This window comes from Balaenoptera physalus (assembly GCF_965194825.1).
Source record: "Balaenoptera physalus genome assembly, chromosome: 12".
NCBI classification, from domain to species: Eukaryota; Metazoa; Chordata; class Mammalia; order Artiodactyla; family Balaenopteridae; genus Balaenoptera; species Balaenoptera physalus.
In genome coordinates this window covers 80799989-80820792 of record NC_138897.1, presented here as the reverse complement: position 1 = coordinate 80820792, position 20804 = coordinate 80799989, and the positions used below count along the sequence as shown (strand labels likewise).

The following is a 20804-nucleotide window of genomic DNA, read 5'->3' as shown; positions in this document are numbered from 1 at the left end:
GATTTTCCAGGGACCTGTGAGACATGCAAATTAGTGACAGTGCTATGGGGATAGGGCTTTTGAGGGAGCTCCAAAGTGTTCTGCCCATTCCACTGTGTGCTAGGCTGCCTCTTTTCACAGCCATTTTAGTTGAGATGATGCAGTTGAGTTGTAGTTGAGATGACTCGTGGGGACCTGAGGAGACAGCTATGGGAATAGGACAGTTAAAACTTCACATAGAGAGGGCAGACAGCAGAAGCAAGAAGAAATACAATCCTACAGCCTGTGGAACAAAAACCACATTCACAGAAAGATAGACAAGATGAAAAGGCAGAGGGCTATGTACCAGATGAAGGAACAAGATAAAACCCCAGAAAAACAACTAAATGAAGTGGAGATAGGCAACCTTCCAGAAAAAGAATTCAGAATAATGATAGTGAAGATGATCCAGGACCTCGGAAAAAGAATGGAGGCAAAGATTGAGAAGATGCAAGAAATGTTTAACAAAGAAGAATGAAAGAAAAAACAAACAGAGATGACCAATACAATAACTGAAATGAAAACTACACTAGAAGGAATCAATAGCAGAATAACTGAGGCAGAAGAACAGATAAGTGACCTGGAAGACAGAATGGTGGAATTCACTGCTGCAGAACAAAATAAAGAAAAAGAATGAAAAGAAATGAAGACAGCCTAAGAGACCTCTGGGACAACATTAAAAGCAACAACATTCGCATTATAGGGGTCCCAGAAGGAAAAGAGAGAAAGTACCTGAGAAAATATTTGAAGAGATTATAGTCGAAAACTCCCCTAACATGGGAAAGGAAATAGCCACCCAAGTCCAGGAAGCGCAGAGAGTCCCATACAGGACAAACCCAAGGAGAAAAACGCTGAGACACATAGTAATCAAATTGGCAAAAATTAAAGACAAAGAAAAATTATTGAAAGCAGCAAGGGAGAAACGACAAATAACATACAAGGGGACTCCCATAATGTTAACAGCTAATTTCTCAGCAGAAACTCTACAAGCCAGAAGGGAGTGGCATGACATACTTAAAGTGATGAAAGGGAAGAACCTACAACCAAGATTAGTCTACCCGGCAAGGATCTCATTTAGATTTGATGGAGAAATCAAAAGCTTTACAGACAAGCAAAAGCTAAGAGAATTCAGCACCACCAAACCAGCTCTCCAACAAATGCTAAAGGAACTTCCCTAAGTGGGAAACAGAAGAGAAGAAAAGGACCTACAAAAACAAACCCAAAACAATTAAGAAAATGGTCATAGGAACATACATATCAATAATTACCTTAAAGGTGAATGAATTAAATGCTCCAACCAAAAGACACAGGCTTGCTGAGTGGATACAAAAACAAGACCCGTATATATGCTGTCTACAAGGGACCCACTTCAGACCTAGGGACACATACAGACTGAGAGTGAGGTGATGGAAAAAGATATTCCATGCAAATGGAAATCAAAAGAAAGCTGGAATAGCAGTACTCATGTCAGATAAAATAGACTTTAAAATAAAGAATGTTGCAAGAGACAAGGAAGGACACCACATAATGCTCAAGGGATCAATCCAAGAAGAAGATATATTATAAATATATATGCACCCAACATAGGAGTACCTCAATACATAAGGCAACTGCTAACAGCTATAAAAGAGGAAATCGACAGTAACACAATAATAGTGGGGGACCTTAACCCCTCACTTACACCAATGGACAGATCATCCAAACAGACAATTAATAAGGAAACACAAGCTTTAAATGACACAAAAGACCAGATAGATTTAATTGATATTATAGGACATTCCATCCAAAAACAGCAGATTACACTTTCTTCTCAAGTGCTCACGGAACATTCTCCTGGATAGATCACATCTTGGGTCACAAATCAAGCCTCAGTAAATTTAAGAAAATTGAAATCGTATCAAACATCTTTTCTGACCACAATGCTATGAGATTAGAGATCAATTACAGGGAAAAAACGTAAAAAACATGAACACATGGAAGCTAAACAATACGTTACGAAATAACCAAGAGATCACTGAAGAAATCAAAGAGGAAATCAAAAAATACCTAGAGACAAATGACAATGAAAACACAACAATCCAAAACCTATGGGATGCAGCAAAAGTGGTTCTAAGAGGGAAGTGTATAGCAATACAATCCTACCTCAAGAAACAAGAAAAATTTCTAATAAACAATCTAACCCTACACCTAAAGGAACTAGAGAAAGAACAAACAAAACCCAAAGTTAGTAGAAGGAAAGAAATCATAAAGATCAGAGCAGAAATAAATGAAACAGACACAAAACAATAGCAAAGATCAATAAAACTAAAAGCTGGTTCTTTGAGAAGGTAAACAAAATTGATAAACCATTAGCCAGACTCATCAAGAAAAAGAGGGAGAGGACTCAAATCAATAAAATTAGAAATGAAAAGGGGGAAGTTACAACAGACACCGCAGAAGTACAAAGCATCCTAAGAGACTACTACAAGCAACTCTATGCTGATAAAATGGACAACCTGGAAGAAATGGAGAAATTCTTAAAAAGGTATAGCCTTCCAAGGCTGAACCAGGAAGAAATAGAAAATATGAACAGACCAATCACAAATAATGAAATTGAAACTGTGATTAAAAATCTTCCCACAAACAAAAGTCCAGGACCAGATGGCTTCACAGGTGAATTCTATCAAACATTTAGAGAAGAGCTAACACCTATCCTTCTCAAACTCCTCCAAAAAATTGCAGAGGAAGGCACACTCCCAAACTCATTCTATGAGGCCACCATCACCCTGATACCAAAACCAGACAAAGATACTACAAAAAAAGAAAATTACAGACCAATATCACTGATGAATATAGATGCAAAAATCCTCAACAAAATACTAGCAAACAGAATCCAACAACACATTAAAAGGATCATACACCATGATCAAGTGGGATTTATCCCAGGGATGCAAGGATTCTTCAATATATGCAAATCAATCAATGTGATACACCATATTAACAAATTGAAGAAGAAAAACCATATGATCATCTCAATAGATGCAGAAAAAGCTTTTGACAAAATTCAACACCCATTTATGATAAAAACTCTCCAGAAAGTGGGCATAGAGGGAACCTATCTCAACATAATAAAGGCCATATAAGACAAACCACAGCAAACATCATTCTCAATGGTGAAAAACTGAAAGCATTTCCTCTAAGATCAAGAACAAGACAAGGATGTCCACTGTCACCACTATTATTCAACATAGTTTTGGAAGTCCTAGCAATGGCAATCAGAGAAGAAAAGGAAATAAAAGGAATACAAATTGGAAAAGAAGAAGTAAAACTGTCACTGTTTGCAGATGACATGATACTATACATAGAGAATCCTAAAGGTGCCACCAGAAAACTACTAGAGCTAATCAATGAATCTGGTAAAGTTGAAGGATACAAAATTAATGCACAGAAATCTCTTGCATTCCTATACACTAATGATGAAAAATCTGAAAGAGAAATTAAGAAAACACTCCCATTTACCATTACAACAGAAAGAATAAAATACCTAGGAATAAAGCTACCTAGGGAGACAAAAGATCTGTATGCAGAAAACTATAAGACACTGATGAAAGAAATGAAAGATGATACCAACAGATGGAGAGCTCTACCATGTTCTTGGATTGGAAGAATCAATATTGTGAAAATGACTGTACTACCCAAAGCAATCTACAGATTCAATGCAATCCCTATCAAATTACCAGTGGCATTTTTTACAGAACTAGAACAAATCATCTTAAAATTTGTATGGAGACACAAAAGACCCCGAATAGCCAAAGCAGTCTTGAGGGAAAAAAACGGAGTTGGAGGAATCAGACTCCCTGACTTCAGACTATACTACAAAGCTACAGTAACCAAGACAATATGGTACTGGCCCAAAAACAGAAATATAGATCAATGGAACAGGATAGAAAGCCCAGAGATAAACCCACGCACCTATGGTCAACTAATCTATGACAAAGGAGGCAAGGATATACAATGGAGAAAAGACAGTCTCTTCAATAAATGGTGCTGGGAAAACTGGACAGCTACATGTAAAAGAATGAAATTAGAACACTCCCTAACACCATACACAAAAATGAACTCAAAATGGATTAGAGACCTAAATGTAAGACCGGACACTATGAAACTCTTAGAGGAAAACATAGGAAGAACACTGTTTGACATAAGTCACAGCAAGATATTTTTTGATCCACCTCCTACAGTAATGGAAATAAAAACAAAAATAAACAAATGGGACCTAATGAAACTTAAAAGCTTTTGCACAGCAAAGGAAACTACAAAGAAGACAAAAAGACAACCCTCAGAATGGGAGAAAATATTTGCAAATGAATCAACGGACAAAGGATTAATCTCCAAAATATATAAACAGCTCAGTATCAAAAGAACAACCCAGTCCAAAAATGGGCAGAAGACCTAAACAGACATTTCTCCAAAGAAGACATACAGATGGCCAAGAAGCACATGAAAAGCTGCTCAACATCACTAATTATTAGAGAAATGCAAATCAAAACTACAATGAGATATCACCTCACACCAGTTAGAATGGGCATCATCAGAAAATCTACAAACAACAAAAGCTGGAGAGGGTGTGGAAGAGAAAAGGGAACCGTCTTGCACTGTTGGTGGGCATGTAAATTGATACAGCCACTATGGAGAACAGTATGGAGGTTCCTTAAAAAACTAAAAATAGAACTACCGTATGACCCAGCAATCCCACTACTGGGCATATACCCAGAGAAAACCATAATTCAGAAAGACACATGCACCCCAATGTTCATTGTAGCACTATTTACAATAGCCAGGACATGGAAGCAACCTAAATGCCCATCGACAGACAAATGGATAAAGAAGATGTGGTACATATGTACAATGGGATATTACTCAGCCATAAAAAGGAACGAAATTGGGTCATTTGTAGAGATGTGGATGGACCTAGAGACTGTCATACAGAGTGAAGTAAGTCAGAAAGAGAAAAACGAATATTGTATATTAACGCATGTATGTGGAACCTAGAAAACTGGTACAGATGAACCGGTTTGCAGGGCAGAAGTTGAGACACAAATGTAGAGAACAAACGTATGGACACCAAGGGGGGAAAACCGCAGTGGGGTGGGGATGGTGGTGTGCTGAATTGGGCGATTGGGATTGACATGTATACACTGATGTGTATAAAATTGATGACTGATTAAAAAAAAAAAACTGGTCACTTCCCTGCTCTAGTCTATCCTAAAGAGCTTCAGCCTTCAATCCCCAGGCTCTGGGGTTTCCACACATTTTAAGATTCACCTGACAATTTATAAATATGTTCATTTTTTGATCACTCTTTCAGAGGAAGTTCATTCAAATAGCTGTCCTAACCTTTGTTTCCTGCCTTTAACCTGGTCTTGTAAACTTGAGGGTCGGTCATAAAGACAGCAACTAAACATTTTAAATAGTCTATACAACTTACATATTTGCTAAATTTTTGTAAACTTTGTTGTCAAATATTATGAAATCCTAAATAGGTTTTACTGATTGATATCCAATTATCTACCTGACTTTTGGTTTTTAAAGAACACCTTTGAGTTAGCTAAGCATATTTACCCCATACCTAAATCATGATTCCCTTCTATTTCTTCAGGTTTTTTAAAAAAGACTGATGCTTACTAGCTTTTATTATAGTCATCATTAGCATGTACACTTAGGAAGATTGCCATTCTGTTTTCCACTGAAGTGCTTCTCAGCAGAAATCCTCCACATCTTTTTCAGAAGTCTCTAATGACAGGTTTACCCTTGGAGGCCTTCATTTACCCAGTTTCACTCTCGTTCTCAAAGCTCTCAGGCGACTACCAACTAATAGTGTGCTTTCACCATGAATCTTGACCTTCTGGCATACAATGTCCTGAGATTTGATTACCAGCAAATCTCGTGGCCTGGAAACTTACATAACTGAAGGCTTGATTTTGGGTTTTGCTCTGAAGTTCAGTTTTGTTCCACCAAAAGTAATTAACATAAGCTTCTTGAAAGCAGAGGCTAGGTCTTGTCCTCCTTTTGTTTGCTCTTTTCTGCTCACATAGGATTGGGCAGTTAGAAGAGGGATTCAGCAAATGTACCGTCAGGGACTGATGCTCAGGAATTTCCCCAAGACTCAGAACACTCAACCTGTAGCAACACTGCACCTGAGCAAGGTTTCGGTGGTGCCATGCCTAGGGACTAGCAGGGGCATCCATACAAGTTACCCTCCTATTTAAAGGTTAGCCCTGGTTAAGTCATTCACTTGGTAAATTTACTGAGCACCTACAGTGATCTGGGCTCTCAGAGCTGAATAGGATACAAACCTGCCAGTCCATGATGTCAGGATGTAATCGGGGAAAAGACTCTTTCATCGATCATGACTACACAGTGTGGTAGGTTCATGATAGAGATCAACATCCATTTGTAAGGCTTCTGTTTCAGTAGAGTCACTGAGGAAGAAGCCACGTTCTGGGCAATTAAGGACATGTCAGTTGTCTTCCTGCTCACTTTTTTTTACTAAAGGAAAAGGCTCACGAGGCAGCGGCGAATGTAGATTCAGTCATACCTGAGGCGGTATGCAGGTTCCACCCCTTACCAGCTCTAGAGCAAAAGTCTTTGGTCTCTGTTTCTTCATGTACAAGATGGAGGTCTCATAGGGTGGATGGGAGGATTAAATTAAGACAACAAATGTAAAGTAGCACAGTGTCTTGCACAGAATGCATAATGTTATATTGTATATGCTTTGTGCTCTCTTTACAGACAATTGACTACCCTCCAAAGCTCTGTTCCTTTGGACTGTCAGTCAACAATATGTTAACTTAAAAAGGAAATGAGAAATAAATATAATAAGTGAAGTAGAAAAACAGAAAAGGAACAATTAATACTTCCAATTGAACTCCGCACTAAACAGGTTGTCTCTTGCCTAGGTTGCTCCCCTTCCCCCATGCACCCAGACCCAGGGTGATCGGACCTCCCTGGATCAGATGTAGCCCCTTCCAAGAGAGCCCCAAAATAAAGAAGCCTCAAGGACTAGGCTGTATGGAGTCTGAAGTGATGCTTCATCTTAAAATAGCTTTTTATTTATTTTAAATTACCTTTTATTCGTGAATAGCAACTTTTGGGGCAAATTAGATTACTGAACAGATAACATTTTTAAGATAATGTGTTATGAGTGGGATTAATGACCCTGTGATAGTCATAGGTAGAGATAATACTGTGTATCAAACAATGTAGATGGAAGATGGTAGGCCCTGAAAAGTAATTTCAAATCAGAAATTGGCCCAAATGAAAGATGATATTGATAGATATGATTCATGAGAAGAGCTTAAATAAAATTGTTTCATGAAATGGGAAAAAAGCAAAAATATAGAATATTTTATATGAGTTCATATATGAATACATAACCAAATTACTAAAATGAATACTGAAAGCAGGGACGTCTCTGTTCCCATGTTAGTATGTTTCTGTAGACTATATATCCTGGTCAGAGCTACAGGAGCCATCAATTCTCCCTTCACCTTAGCTTCTCTGAGCCCCTCTTTCCCATTCAGTGCTTGAGATATTCGATATTTTTGGATTCTTCCACCAATACACTTCTGCCTTTGGTTATCCTTTTCCTTCACCTGCTACCTCTTATGGTGCTGGCTCTCCTGGTGGTGGGGCCTCCGGCAGGGGGGGAGCCTCCAGCGGCAGCGAGGGGGCCTTCTCCGGTGGGGGGCCCTCCTCTTCTTGGTCCTTCTCTTCTGACTCCTTCTCCCGTAGCCCCACTGGTAGAAACTCCGTTAAGAATCCCTCGCTAGTGGTTTCCTCTGAACTGTCCTCCGAGGTACGCCCTAGGGTCTCTACTGACTCACTTACAGCCCTGAGGGTAATGCAAAATATTAAAATTAACAACAATATTAAAAGAAATGAAGGGAGTATGAAAATTAGCTTGCCAACATTTCTAAACTCAATGCTACGATGAAAAGAACCGCCACCTACACCTCCACTTTGAATTTCAATTGGTTTGCCAGGTGGACCACTGTCTACACTACCACCATCTCCTGGACCTCTGCAGTCAGGGGGAGCATAGCCAGCCTCACAATGGCAGTGCCTAAAATTGTTGCAGACTCCTTTCCCATTACACATTTCTGCTGGTTTGCAGTCATACTTGAGCACAGCATAATCAGTACAAGAGTAATTTACACAGACTTTGTTTGGAGCACAAAGAGTGCCAGTGTGCACATCTCCATCATCAGGGATATCAGTGGTGTTATAGGCGTCCATGCTCCAGCACCAGTCACCTTCATGAGCGACCTGGATCAGTGTATGATTTGGTTTGATTTGTGGTACCTGTCTAACATTTGTACATATAAGTTTCCCACAAAATATATTATCATCTACACACTTCAAATATCTTAACCTAGGTGAGTTGGTAATACCACAGTTTCCAAACCGGTCCCCTTTTCTGTTCATTGAAATGTAACAGTTTTCTGGGGCAGACCTTGCAGAGAACCCATATATATCCATGCATTGATTATCAGGGTTCTTACAGCGACCTCCAGCGCAATAGTGAATTCTATCACACATTGTACCATCTATCTTATAGCTGTCTATGGGGCATTCTCCAGAGGAACCATCACAATACTCTGGGAGGTCACACTCCCCCAAAGCAGGACGGCACATGAATCCCTTATATTTCAGTTGGCATTTAACACAGCAGAGTCCATCGCTACACTCAGCATTCTCCTTCAGCCTACATGTTTGGTCACAGCATGGGTGATTGTCACAGTCAGAACCACAGTCACACTGCTCGTCCTCTTCTACAACACCATTTCCACAGCGAGAGTCCCTCCGTAAGCGGCCTTTGGGCCCAGGCTTGTTAAATAGGCAGGCCCCTTTGTGTTCCCAGAGGAACTGGTAGAAGAAGTCAGAGCTGCAGTTGCTGAAGCCACTTTCTTTAGTGATATTTTCACGCATGAGGCCAAAGGGTTTATCTTTACAAACGCAGGCCGAATGGTCATGCGGAATACCCAAGTTGTGCCCGAGCTCATGGACCATGAGCGCCGCAAACAGGAGGACATCCTCATGGTGGAAGGATTCAACGGCTGCTGCAAAATCACTCGAACAGGCACCACTGAGAAATGCCTGCCCCGTATCCTCTTTAGGATGGTGTCCAGTGATCATGTGGGCAACATCATGCTTCACACGATGGAAGAGCCTCTCTCGTCTCCAGCTATTGAAATTCCTGAGTGCAACTTGCAGGTCCACTGGCACCTCTGTGAGGTCCCCCTCGGTCCAAATCTCCATTCCAGCCAGCACCACCTCTGTGTTTATTCCCCTAGTGAAGCTGTTGGCCAGAGCAATGATGTCCATTACTCTCTGGACTGTCTCATTGACGTCACTGCCCCACATTTGGAACCGCTGGTTGTCGACCACGACAAACATCTCCACGTACTTGGTGTGTGACCACAAGTAGGATGGCACCTGCTGACTGCGAGGCTTGCTGCTCTCTTGCTGCCGGCTGGTGAATGCCACTTGGCTGTCATTGGAAGTGACACTACAGGAGACTGGAGCTTCATGGGCCATGGTGTACAACACATGTTCAAACCGTTTTGAAGAGTGAATGGGCTCAATGCCATAGGATTTTTCCTCCTTAATCAGGACGCCCCTGAGGCCTGAACAGGTGTTGACAGAAACAAAAGAACCTGGGACTCCTTCTATGTAGCCTTCATAATGACAGTCATGTGAGATGAAAGGCATTTCTTGCCCCAGGATGCCATTGTGGTAGCTGAAGACTGGAAAGTTATTCACAAAATAGTCTCTCTTCACCTTCAGGTGAATCAGCTGCTTCTGGCCCTGCATAAATAGCACATAGGAGAGCTTTTCCACTTGGTGTTCCCTTCCTTCCACTGTCAGAAACTTGGGGGTGACTATTTCATAGGAAGAGTAATATACTGATCCCAGGTCACAGTACAAGCTTGGCAGAGAAATCACCAACAGCAACACAATCCTCAAACTGAAACATGAAGATCCTGGCACTGGCCCCAGCCTCAAGTCCCTCTTCTGCTGAGCCCAAGTCTGAAACTTTATCTTACCCTCCTTCAAGGCCACTTGGTTTTTCCATAGAGAAGGCAGTATAGAGGCAGAGTGTGTCACAGACGCTGCCACTGACATGGCCCTAGTAAATCAGTTGGTGATGCAGGGCCTATGTCCAGCAGCAGCAGCTTTCCCTGACACGCAGACCCTCCGTCACAGGTATTCACTTCAGATCTATGCTGGCTCCCTTATGGTTGGGTGCTGCCCAACTGTGAGTCTTACAGACCTTGGGGCTGTGTTTCTGTTCTTGCTTTTCTCTCTTGGCCTTCAGTGGTTTCCTTACTATATGACTTCCTTCCAACAGCAATGGTTTTAATGCTCCTTGGCTAAGTTCCCTTTACACTTACAGAGAGATATACCAAGTAGAAGGCCTGTAATGATTCAGCCAGGACTGTTACTCAGGTAAATTATCCTTATCCTCAACCCAGGGCCACACTACTCCTGATATCCGTTAATCTGCACATTCTTTGAAACCCAACATTCTGGCAGGAGGTCAGGGGGGAGGGGATGGGGATTCTTCGGGGATCTCAGAGCAGGACAAAGTTCTCCGTTGCCCATTACCTCTTTTCCTCATTTCTGTAGTATTGAGGGTACTGTTTTTCAGTCCAGCCCTCCTTTGTCAGGGTCTGGTTTTTCTCCTTTAATTCAAGAAAACTTGTATGTGTATGCACAAATTCTCCCTCATTAATTTTTGTTCATAACAGATGATTTTAGACACTTTGTGTCTGCATATAAACATAATTTTCCTCTAAGAAGTTTTCCTAATGCACAAACATACTAAGTGTTAAATGAAAGGAGTTCAGTTTCACTATGGAGACTTACAAGTGACCAAGATCAAAGTTCAATTCTTCCCAACATAAAAACTAAGTCTGGAATAAAACTAAACTCTGATTAACCAGGTATCTAGTTACCATTTCATCAAGAAAATAAAAATGGACTGTAGAAGAACTTTTTAAAGACTTCTTTGCTTTTGTAACTAAAATTGAACTGTAATGCCTATGGAAGTCCTTGGATTTGATTTTGATGTTGATCTCCTGGTGTATTTAGCAGTATAAATTTAAAAGGAAAAAAGCCCTATTTAACCACATTCCTTGCCCAGTTATTCTCCTTTGCATCCTAAGATAACTAAAGTAAGACTCTACATCTTTTATCTTGCATAAAAATAATTTTATATTAAGTCAAATATCTACAATATAAAACCTTCAAAATAAGGGTTATGGCTATAAGTACCAAACAAAAATGGAGAAATGCCCTATGTAATTAAAAAAAGAATGGAATAATACTACAAGATCTCAGATATAAGCATGAGAGTAGATCAACTCATTATCCCCAATTAATATTTAATTCCTAATACAGATGAAAAAATTAATCATCTGCATCTAGCAAGAAAATTAATACCATCATATCACAAACACATTAAAAAATTTACAGCAAAAATGGTGAAATGATTTCCAGCTGGATTTCTTTTCTCCTTGTGTTCTGTATAAGAGGAAAGCCTCTTAAAATTATGTAACTTGGAAATTATCACAGATTTAAGATGTTCCCCTGTGTCTTAACCAAACAGGCAAGGAAAATTTAAGTCATTCTGTGGGACAAAAAAATCAATAATGAAAGACCACTTCTACTTTTTTAAATAAATAAAAATATAATTAAAATCAAATATCCAATTTTCCAGTTCTCAAATTGAGACACATTTTCTTCAGTAAATACACACGCACACAAGCATTCACACACAGGATCTGATTTAAATCGTTTGACTTCTACTTCAACCAATAATTCCTTCAACTTGTTCTATCTCAAATGAATACAAAAACAAAACTCTTTTTAAAAAGCAGTTCCTCCTATCTATGTTTCAGACAATAAATTTCTGACAGGTGTTCTCCTATAGCTTATACAATACATTAGCCAGAAAAATACAAAAGTTGTTTCACATCAAGCAGATTAATAACTATGGTAAAGTCTAAAGGTATTTGAGTGATAAGTAATGGTTTTATAGTAAGCAAAGGGTTAGCAAATCATGTAGGAAAACTGAAGACTCTAACCTCCTGCCTATGAGAACTGTTCTTACAGTGTGAACTTTCTGCATTAGACAGACAGGCCAAAAGAGACAAGGATGATTTTGTTTCACTTCCAGTACATGCGAATGTTTTATTAGTAAACCTGACTGGTAAAGTTAAAGCAGAATTTGCTACTGGCCTACAAACAAATTCCATAAACAAAACTCTACTTTAAAGACCAAACAGTGCTGTCTTTTGGAAGCTGTTGTTTTGTCAAGGAGCTCTCTGTAGGATAGGGCCCACTTTTGAGTTACACCAGCTAGAGCATCCTCCAGGGTATTCACAAACTTTCAGCATGGACCTGTCTGGACACAGCACTCATTTTCGCGGCCAGTTTAATTCAGACTAAAGAAACATGGGCAACTGCTGCTCAGAGTAAAAGGAAGAATCTTTTGGATACCCTTTTAGATCTTGCCTAAAATTCACCACACAGTGAAGGAAATCATCTTGAGCCTCTAGAAGACACCCAGATAACAAATTTGAGAAGTTAATGGTAGACTGGGCATGCTAGAAGATTCCTCTGAAGAAAAAGAAGAGTAACAAAGTTAATTACTGCCTTCCTCTCCCAAGCGAACACTGAACCTCTGCCCTAAGGTAAGAAAAATAACAGGTATTCAGTTGTTCCAGAAACAAGTGCAGAGTTTTTCCTGATTGTAAGAAGTGATTTTGATTTGTAAGACTGCATTTCACTGAAAAACAATAATTCAACCCTTAATTCAACTCTCAGCTAAGTTTTCTGGTCAGTAAATAAGAAAACATTTTGTTTTTCTCTGCTGCCTGTTAGATTTTGCCATGTTTAAAAGTATTGAATTCTCCTTACCAGGGTATCCATTTGTAGCAGTTATCAATCACTGAAAATTAGTGAGCCTTACCTCAAAAAATGCCTTGAATTTAAAACTCTCCAAAGTAAAAGGGAACCAATGTGTAAGGTAATTTCTAAGAGATACTTAATGTTTTTATCATATATTCCTACAGTCATTCACATACATATGGGACATACTAACCACATGTCACCCTGAAGACATACTCAGCAAAGTGGAGGAGTTAGAAAATAAGTGAGCTCTGTGGGGTTGATTTTGATTGAAGAGAATTTGATGGGATGAAACTGAATAACTGAGCCTACTGACCCTTTTCTTCTCCTCTGTGAATTGGAGTTGGCCTATTAGCGCTCCCATTTACCAACACAGAACCACCAATCAAGAACTGCTAAAAAAATAAATAAAAATGGTTTGTTATGAAAGCCCATATGTACAACAGCAAAGTAGAAAAGTACCCAGCCTTGTTTTCTATTCAAGTATCTGATCTATGGGCCAGAACCATGCTTCCTGAAAATGAAGGGTGCTAAATAAAATACATGCAGCCCAGGGGATGCCACCATGAAACCCAGGCAGAAACGTTAGAGAAAAAGGGTAGCTTTAAGAGAAAAAACTTGGACCATCTTTAGATGCTAACCAAATAGTCCAGTTTTTATGATATGTAACTTTCTCAGAAAAATCATCCCATAAAAGGGGCCAGAAGAACAGGGAAAGGAGATAAGAAGCAGTGGAGCTGGTGAGAGCTGCAGGGAAGGGAGAGGACAAAGTAGGATCTCAAAGGAGGTGGGAGGGCTGAAGCTCTGGTTAAACATGAAAAGAATAAACTCAATAGAGAATCCCATTAGATTTAAGAAATGCACCAATACCTTTTAAAAAAATATGACAAAAAGGAAATGTTACCACTCTTCTCTAGGGAATTAGGGATAAGAGAAATGAGGGCTCAACTGCCTGCCTCTTCCATCATGGGAGGTGGCACCCTGTAACAGGCAGTCTGCAACATGGATCCACAAAAATTTCTTGGCACCAGAGCTAATCCACTGATTGATAGTGCAGAAAGTAAATACACAGGGCAATTGAAACCAGATTCCACAGTACTTGATTCAACTGTTTACTAAGCAGAAAGGTCAGTATAGTTGGTCCTTTGCCTACCACTGGGAAATGGTTTTTGTAGACTTTATTACAAATAAAACAATCTTGCTTGACAATACCATCTGTCAGCTTTACCACATATGACTAAACAATCCTAAAGTAATAATATATTAGGAACTGAGCTTTTCTTAAAAACAAATTAACTATACTATTAGTAAATCCTGTATCTAAATTTATACAGCATCTTTAAGCAATGTGGAAATGAAATTATGATTTATTAATTTACATACAAATTACTTTATACATTAATGAATAAATTTTCAACTTGTTAAAAAACAAAGTCTGAAGCTGTCATTATTGGGATTCGTGGGATGTGGTTTGCTCTTCTATCACTTGCTTCACAATTTCTGCCAGTTTTAGTCGATCTACTTTATCTGTGAATCCACGACCTGAAACCCAAAAAAGAAAAAGGTCAGTCTCCAAACCGTTTGGGAGGTGATAAGATTCTTGACAGGGACCCAATAAGGTACATCTCACCAGTGTCAAATTCACCCTCACCATGGAGGAACCATCACCAACACTGATCAAAAGCAGTTCAAATCCCCCATTTTTCAAGTAGAACTGAGCAGCTTATTAACCTGGCCATAAAAATCCAATGTTCAGTACAACAGCACAGCAAGAAACCACAAAGAGGGAGAAGTTCTTTGTAATATGTATGTCTACAACAGAACTCATATCCAGACTATATAAAGAACTCCTACACATCTATAAGATATAACTCAATAGAAAAATGGGCAAAAGAATAGGCACCTAACAAAATCTAAATGGCCAATAAACATTAAAACGTGCTTAAGCTCATAGTCATCAGGGAAAGGCAAAGTAAAACGACACGCAATACCAGTAGTACTTATTAATCAGAATGATTAAAATGAAAAAGACAATAGCAAGTGTTGGTGTGGATACAGAATAACTAGAACCCTCAAACACTGCTAGTGGAAGTGTAAATTGGTACAACCACTTCGGAAAACTGGTGGCAGTACCTACTGAAGCCAAACAGATGAATATCCCCATGAACCAGCAGCTCCAATCCTAGATACATAAGAGAAATGAGTTCATTAAAATATTCATAAAAGATGTACACAAGAGTGTTTATAGCAGTGCTTTCCTTAAGTACCAAAACTTGGAAACAACCCATATGTCCATTCAACGGTAGAATGGATAAATATAAATACAAAAAATATATATGTGGGGCTTCCCTGGTGGTGCAGTGGTTGAGAATCTGCCTGCCAATGCAGGGGACACGGGTTCGAGCCCTGGTCTGGGAAGATCCCACATGCCGCGGAGCAACTGGGCCCGTGAGCCACAATTACTGAGCCTGCGCGTCTGAAGCCTGTGCTCCGCAATAACAGAGGCCGCGATAGTGAGAGGCCCGCGCACTGCGATGAAGAGTGGCCCCCGCTTGCCACAACTAGAGAAAGCCCTCGCACAGAAACGAAGACCCAACACAGCCATAAAAAAAAAAAAAAAAATTTCAAATTCTCCAGAGAATTCCCCTCTCAATTGCTGTATTAGTTAGGGTAACACTAGCTGCAAAAACAAACAAACCCAAAATAATAAAACAGCTCAAAAAAAAAAATGTATATATATATATATATATATATATATATATATATATATATATATATATATATATATATATATGTGTGTGTGTATACATATGGAGAAAAATATATATATATTTACATATATATATATTTATATACATATATATGAGAATGAATTGCTGCTACACACAACAATATGGTTGAATCTCACAAATATAATCTTGACTAAAAGAAGCCAGACACAAAAGAACATAGACTTCTCTGACTCCACTTACATAAAATATAAAACCAGGCAAAACTAATATATACTGCTAGAAACTGGGATCATAATTACCCTTGTGAGGAGGGAGGTAGCAGTTAAAAGAGGGCACATGCTCCACTACATGTTCTAGGTGCTTGTTACACGGGAGTGTTCACTTTGTGAAAATTCATCAGACGTGCATACCTCAAATGTGATCACTTTTCTGTATTGATATTTCAAAATCTTAAAAAAAAAAAAAAAAATCCTAGGGAAGCTAATCTCCTCCAAGTATGGGAATAGCCAGGATAGCACTTTGGATTTCTCATGTCCAAGAATCAAGCTAGGCAATGAGTTTGCTCCCTTCCCTGAGCATCCTAGACCTTAAGTCTAGTTTAGTCTGCTAAAGTAGAAAGACAGTACAAAAGCAGCTCAAAAAACACACCTGTACCTTGTTTGCCTGTGGGGAAAAAAATTCAATAAGCGGCAGATTTGGCACTCTCTACTCTTCAGTGAAACAGGTCTTCTCTAAGCTAAGCAGATCAGCAGGGCAGACTCTGTGGTATTTTGCCCTCTTTCTCCCCTTCAGAGTATACTGCTCCTTAATGACCCAGTGAACAGCTCAGGTATCTGGAAGGAGTTCTGAGATCTGACTTTTTTTGCCCAAGTGGTATGTGACGGGGGCTCTGCAGCAATGAATCTGCGACACATAATTCATCTGAACTCTGGAAAACAAGCGAAAGGGCCAGATGTCCAGGTACGCCTGGGCAGTTACTGTAGGGCTAACCCCCTGTCCCACAGTATTCCACTCACTTGCCAGCCCTACTTTACTTGAAAACAGTCCCAGCTCAGCCCCCAGAGATCCTACATATTCTAAACACAATTACTTCTCTGCATTCCTGGGGAAAGGCATAATTAAGGCTCCTACCATTCCAGCTGAAGCTTTGCAGAGTATCTCTTAGGAGTTTGCATTCCCGGTTATACTTCCAAGCTTCCTGAACTACTTCATTCAGCTTTTCATCTTCATTCTCTCCTATTGATAAAGATGAAGAAGAAGTTGCATTTTCCTGCAGCATCATGGGAATTTAGTGTCAGAGATGGAAGGACATGATGTCCAACTTATTGAGAAGTGATGATTAAAGGTGCAAGCTTTACCAGACTATCATTACTTCTAGTCCTTACATTACATGTAGACCAGGGGTCCCAACCACCGGGCCGCACAGCAGGAGGTGAGTAGTGTGCAAGCGAGGGAAGCTTCATCTGTAGTTACAGCCACTCCCCATCGCTCACATTACCACCTGAGCTCTGCCTCCTGTCAGCATTATGGTGAGTTGTATAATTATTTCATTATATATTACAATGTAATAATAATAGAAATAAAGTGCACAATAAATGTAATGCACTTGAATCATCCTGAAACCATCCCCCCCCCACCCCCGCCCCCAGTCCATGGAAAAACTGTCTTCCACGAAACCAGTCCCTGGTGCGAAAAAGGTTGGGGACCACTGATGTAGACCACTTCTGGTTTCTCAACTCTTCCTGCTCTGACCACCTCACACAAATTCCCTGATGCCCCCAGAGTCTTAGCTGGGATGATGGGAAATAGGCATCCCATAGGATGTCAGACTATTGCTGAGCAAAAGCACCTGGTTAACTTAAGAGACCATGAGAGGGAGGGAGAATAAGGCTGAGTGGGCTACCTTCTTTCTCCTAAGCTCATTTCTGACTTTGGAAGGCTACCTGAGGCACACTAGTGAGTTCCCTTAAAACCCAAGGAATCTAGGAAGACTGGTCAACTCAACAGTTTCCTGGCCTACTACTTGAAGCATCTCATTCATCTGCTGAGAAAAGCCCATCATACCCCATTAGGTGGAAAGAGAACATACTGAAAGAGAGCTCTCACTCAAAAGGACTTCTGTTTAAGTCCTACCCTGCCCATGATACAAGTAGCAGCCAGGGCCACTTCTGAACTTGGGAGATCGTCTCTTTATATTCACAAGTTAATGACAGCCTTGTACTCTAAGGGCTCTGGATATGGTGTTTCCCAACCTTCCTGACCTTCCCAACCTAATCCTGACCCTGTTCACATTTTCCATTTTCCATCCTCTATCCTGTAATCTCATTAACAAACTAAGAAAATACAAAATTACATGCTGTGTCTGACACTGGCAATTAAACCAAAACTAGAAATTTTACAGGAAACCAAAGGTGGGGCAGAGCCTCACATTTCTGAGTTCCCACCGTCCATTCTTTTCAGTGGGCACAGACTATATAATGTACTTATTTTCTTATAACACAAAGATGAAACAGACAACTTCAAATTAAACCACTCCTTTAGTCATGTGCATGTGCACACACACAGACACGCACAGAGCATTCATAAATGGTGTGACCTTTACCAGCCTGGGGGAGAATACACTGAGCAATCACATCTCGGAGCTTTTCCAAGGCAACATTTGAATCCTCGGCTCCATTCTCACGGTCGTGGATATAAACACCATCCTTTGGCTTGGTGCTTTAGAAGTTTGGGAGAGAGGTAATAACAAGGTGAGACCCCAAAACCCAACTCTTAACAGATGTTAACGCTAAACATAAGGAACAGATTTTTCAGATAAATAATTAACTATAGTTAATTATTTACTATACTATAGTTGGAGTATCTCCAACTTCTGATGCTATTTAAAGAACATACCCTTTCCACCCTCTTAAGAGACAAAAAAGGGCAGACCCCTGGCTGACCTTTCAGAACCCTGTACTCAACCACACCAGCCATGAGGGAGAAGTCAAGAAATAAGCTCAGTTACCCGAGTAATTTCCTCTTCCTTAGAATGGGGTTGTTCACAGAGTGCAGGGGTTTGAGGCTGACTTTCAGGTCCTGGATTCGCATGTTGGCCAACTGTTCCGCATGGGCCTGTTGGATGCCTGCAACCACCGCCTGAATGCAAACACTGTCATCAGTTTTCCACATTCATTTCTGGGCACCTAAAAAGCCAATCTAAGACAGTGGGAAGGAGAATCTCAAAGAACTAAGAAAGCAATTTCATTCTTATGCTGGCAGTATACAAATTTTGATAAGGTAGAGGACTCTTCCCCATGGGTCAGCAGGGCCCAGGGAATACCAGGCCAACAGCTAGCCCTTCTTTCCTATGGGCGGACAGAAATGCAAGTAAGAAATACTAACAAGGCTCATGCTCACAGTCACTGGCAAGGGCAAGTGTAAAGAGAGTCATACATGTACATCAGGGGAAAAGCTAGCAGGCTGCTGCCTGAGAAGCCTCCCTGACTGGCATTTACTCACTGCCCCCATGGTGTAGACAGTCACGTTAGCCCTGATGGCTCAGAACCCCAAGCATTTCACCTGGTGAGCATAGTAGACCCTCACAAACTGATCTATAAGCCAGTCAATTAATTTACAATGAGAAATAACTGTCATAAGGTCTAGCATGCTTCAAGTCTGTCTTTATGACCAGTGCGTTCTCTCACTATGGGCAGACCAATAAGGGAAGGCAAATAATCAGAAAAGGCTTTATAAGAATGAGACGATCCCACTTTTGGATTTAAAAAAAAAGACAAACTCTGTGAGTGTGTGTATGTCTCCCCAGAAGAAGATCAGGAAGAATACATCAAGCCATAGGTCACCTCACCTCTGAGGGGTGAGACTGAGGCAGGGTAACGAAAGGGAACTTTTGCTTTTTATTTTATATACCTCTGTGTTGTTTGAATTTCAACAACAAAATTTGACAATTTACAAAAATAGTTCCTTGGTAAGCATGCCATTAGATCAGGAAGAGTTTGAACTCATTTAAGAGAACTATACTAACTGGCCCTGGCTACACGCCCCCAGACCCTTGAATCTATTTCCTTCTTATCCGTGATAGCCCAACCAAAAAGATGGGAACACCTCAAGGTTGTGAGCTCAGGGTCCATCTCTTAGGCACAGCTTAGATGGACACTGTTCAGCTTCTGCATATGTGGACATTTTTTCTATACTTCCAAAGTTGACCAGCCTGCATCCTGACCACATCATTTCTTTAAAAATGGGAATACACTGTCACATTGCAGTTCCATCTTATAGGCCCAGGAGCTACTCTTCCTCATTAAGATTATGCATATCCATACTTGGCTTCATTATACACTAATCTTGAAGTAACTCCAGAAGGCAATCTTATTTCTTCATTTCAAGATCTTGAGGAAAGCCACACTGTAACACTCAATTGCTAACAACCAGAGGGTATAAGTAATCCTTTTGTATTTTGCACTGACCAAACAAACCATTTCTGGACTACTGGGCACATTTAAACCAGGAAGACAACTGCACACAAATCAGAGATAGCAGAAAACTCTGTTCCTTCTAGCTCTCCTTTCTCTCTCATACTCCAGCTAAACTAAGGGAGGTCTTAGCATTCTTTTTTCCTATTCGCTTACATTACAACTCCATCCCTTCTAAGTCAGTAACACTCAAGTCTGTGTCACTGCCTTTCCCTCTCAGCCACACTCTGATTCCACACCACACATCCCTCTACCACCTTAAACAATATCTAAAACCTAAGAGACTTCCCTTCACCCAAAACCAGCCTCATTCCTGATTTCCCTCCGTCAATGGTGTCACCAGATATGCCACCCACTGTCCCCTTATATCTAGTCAGTCACCAAAAATTGTAGAAATTTGTCTTCAAAAATATTGAGCCTATTCATTCATCTCTACTTTTCTGCTCCTAGAGCAGCTTCTCAGCTTCTAGATTATTGTAGAAGTATTAGGTTGGCAAGTCTGCAAGTCTGACTAACCATCCCTAAATACCTTCCCTGTGGCAAATCTCTTCTCAAAAATCTACAATAGCCTCTCAATTATGTCCTACTAAGACTTAAACCCCTCTGTCTACTTTCAAAGCCAGGC

General features: G+C 40.2%; 3 protein-coding genes across 27 annotated transcripts in view; 1 reads left to right on the top strand and 2 right to left on the bottom strand.

Moving 5' to 3' along the window:
* The window catches only part of TMEM116 (transmembrane protein 116), a 225715-nt gene that overhangs the window by 147183 nt on the left and 57728 nt on the right, over positions 1–20804 (top strand). The window lies entirely within an intron of this gene.
* LOC309639775 (disintegrin and metalloproteinase domain-containing protein 1a-like) lies at positions 1059–14192 on the bottom strand. Its single transcript, XM_082417434.1, has one exon. The coding sequence runs from the start codon at positions 10183–10185 to the stop codon at positions 7663–7665; it is 2523 nt and encodes an 840-aa protein (XP_082273560.1). The 5' UTR covers positions 10186–14192; the 3' UTR covers positions 1059–7662.
* Positions 14325–20804, bottom strand: part of MAPKAPK5 (MAPK activated protein kinase 5) — a gene marked incomplete at its 5' end in the record, with an annotated part of 63661 nt that continues 57181 nt past the window's right edge. For 6 of the 19 annotated variants that reach the window (XM_082417504.1, XM_082417517.1, XM_082417509.1 and 3 more), the window contains 5 exons: positions 14325–14517; positions 15113–15157; positions 16839–16943; positions 18304–18425; positions 18715–18845. In XM_082417504.1, coding sequence (XP_082273630.1) covers positions 14423–14517; positions 15113–15157; positions 16839–16943; positions 18304–18425; positions 18715–18845 — 498 coding nt within the window. In that variant the 3' untranslated portion in view covers positions 14325–14422. Of the gene's footprint in view, positions 14518–15108; positions 15158–16838; positions 16944–18280; positions 18426–18714; positions 18846–20804 lie in introns of all 19 variants that reach the window. The other 13 variants (XM_082417514.1, XM_082417519.1, XM_082417520.1 and 10 more) reach the window with 6 other exon arrangements.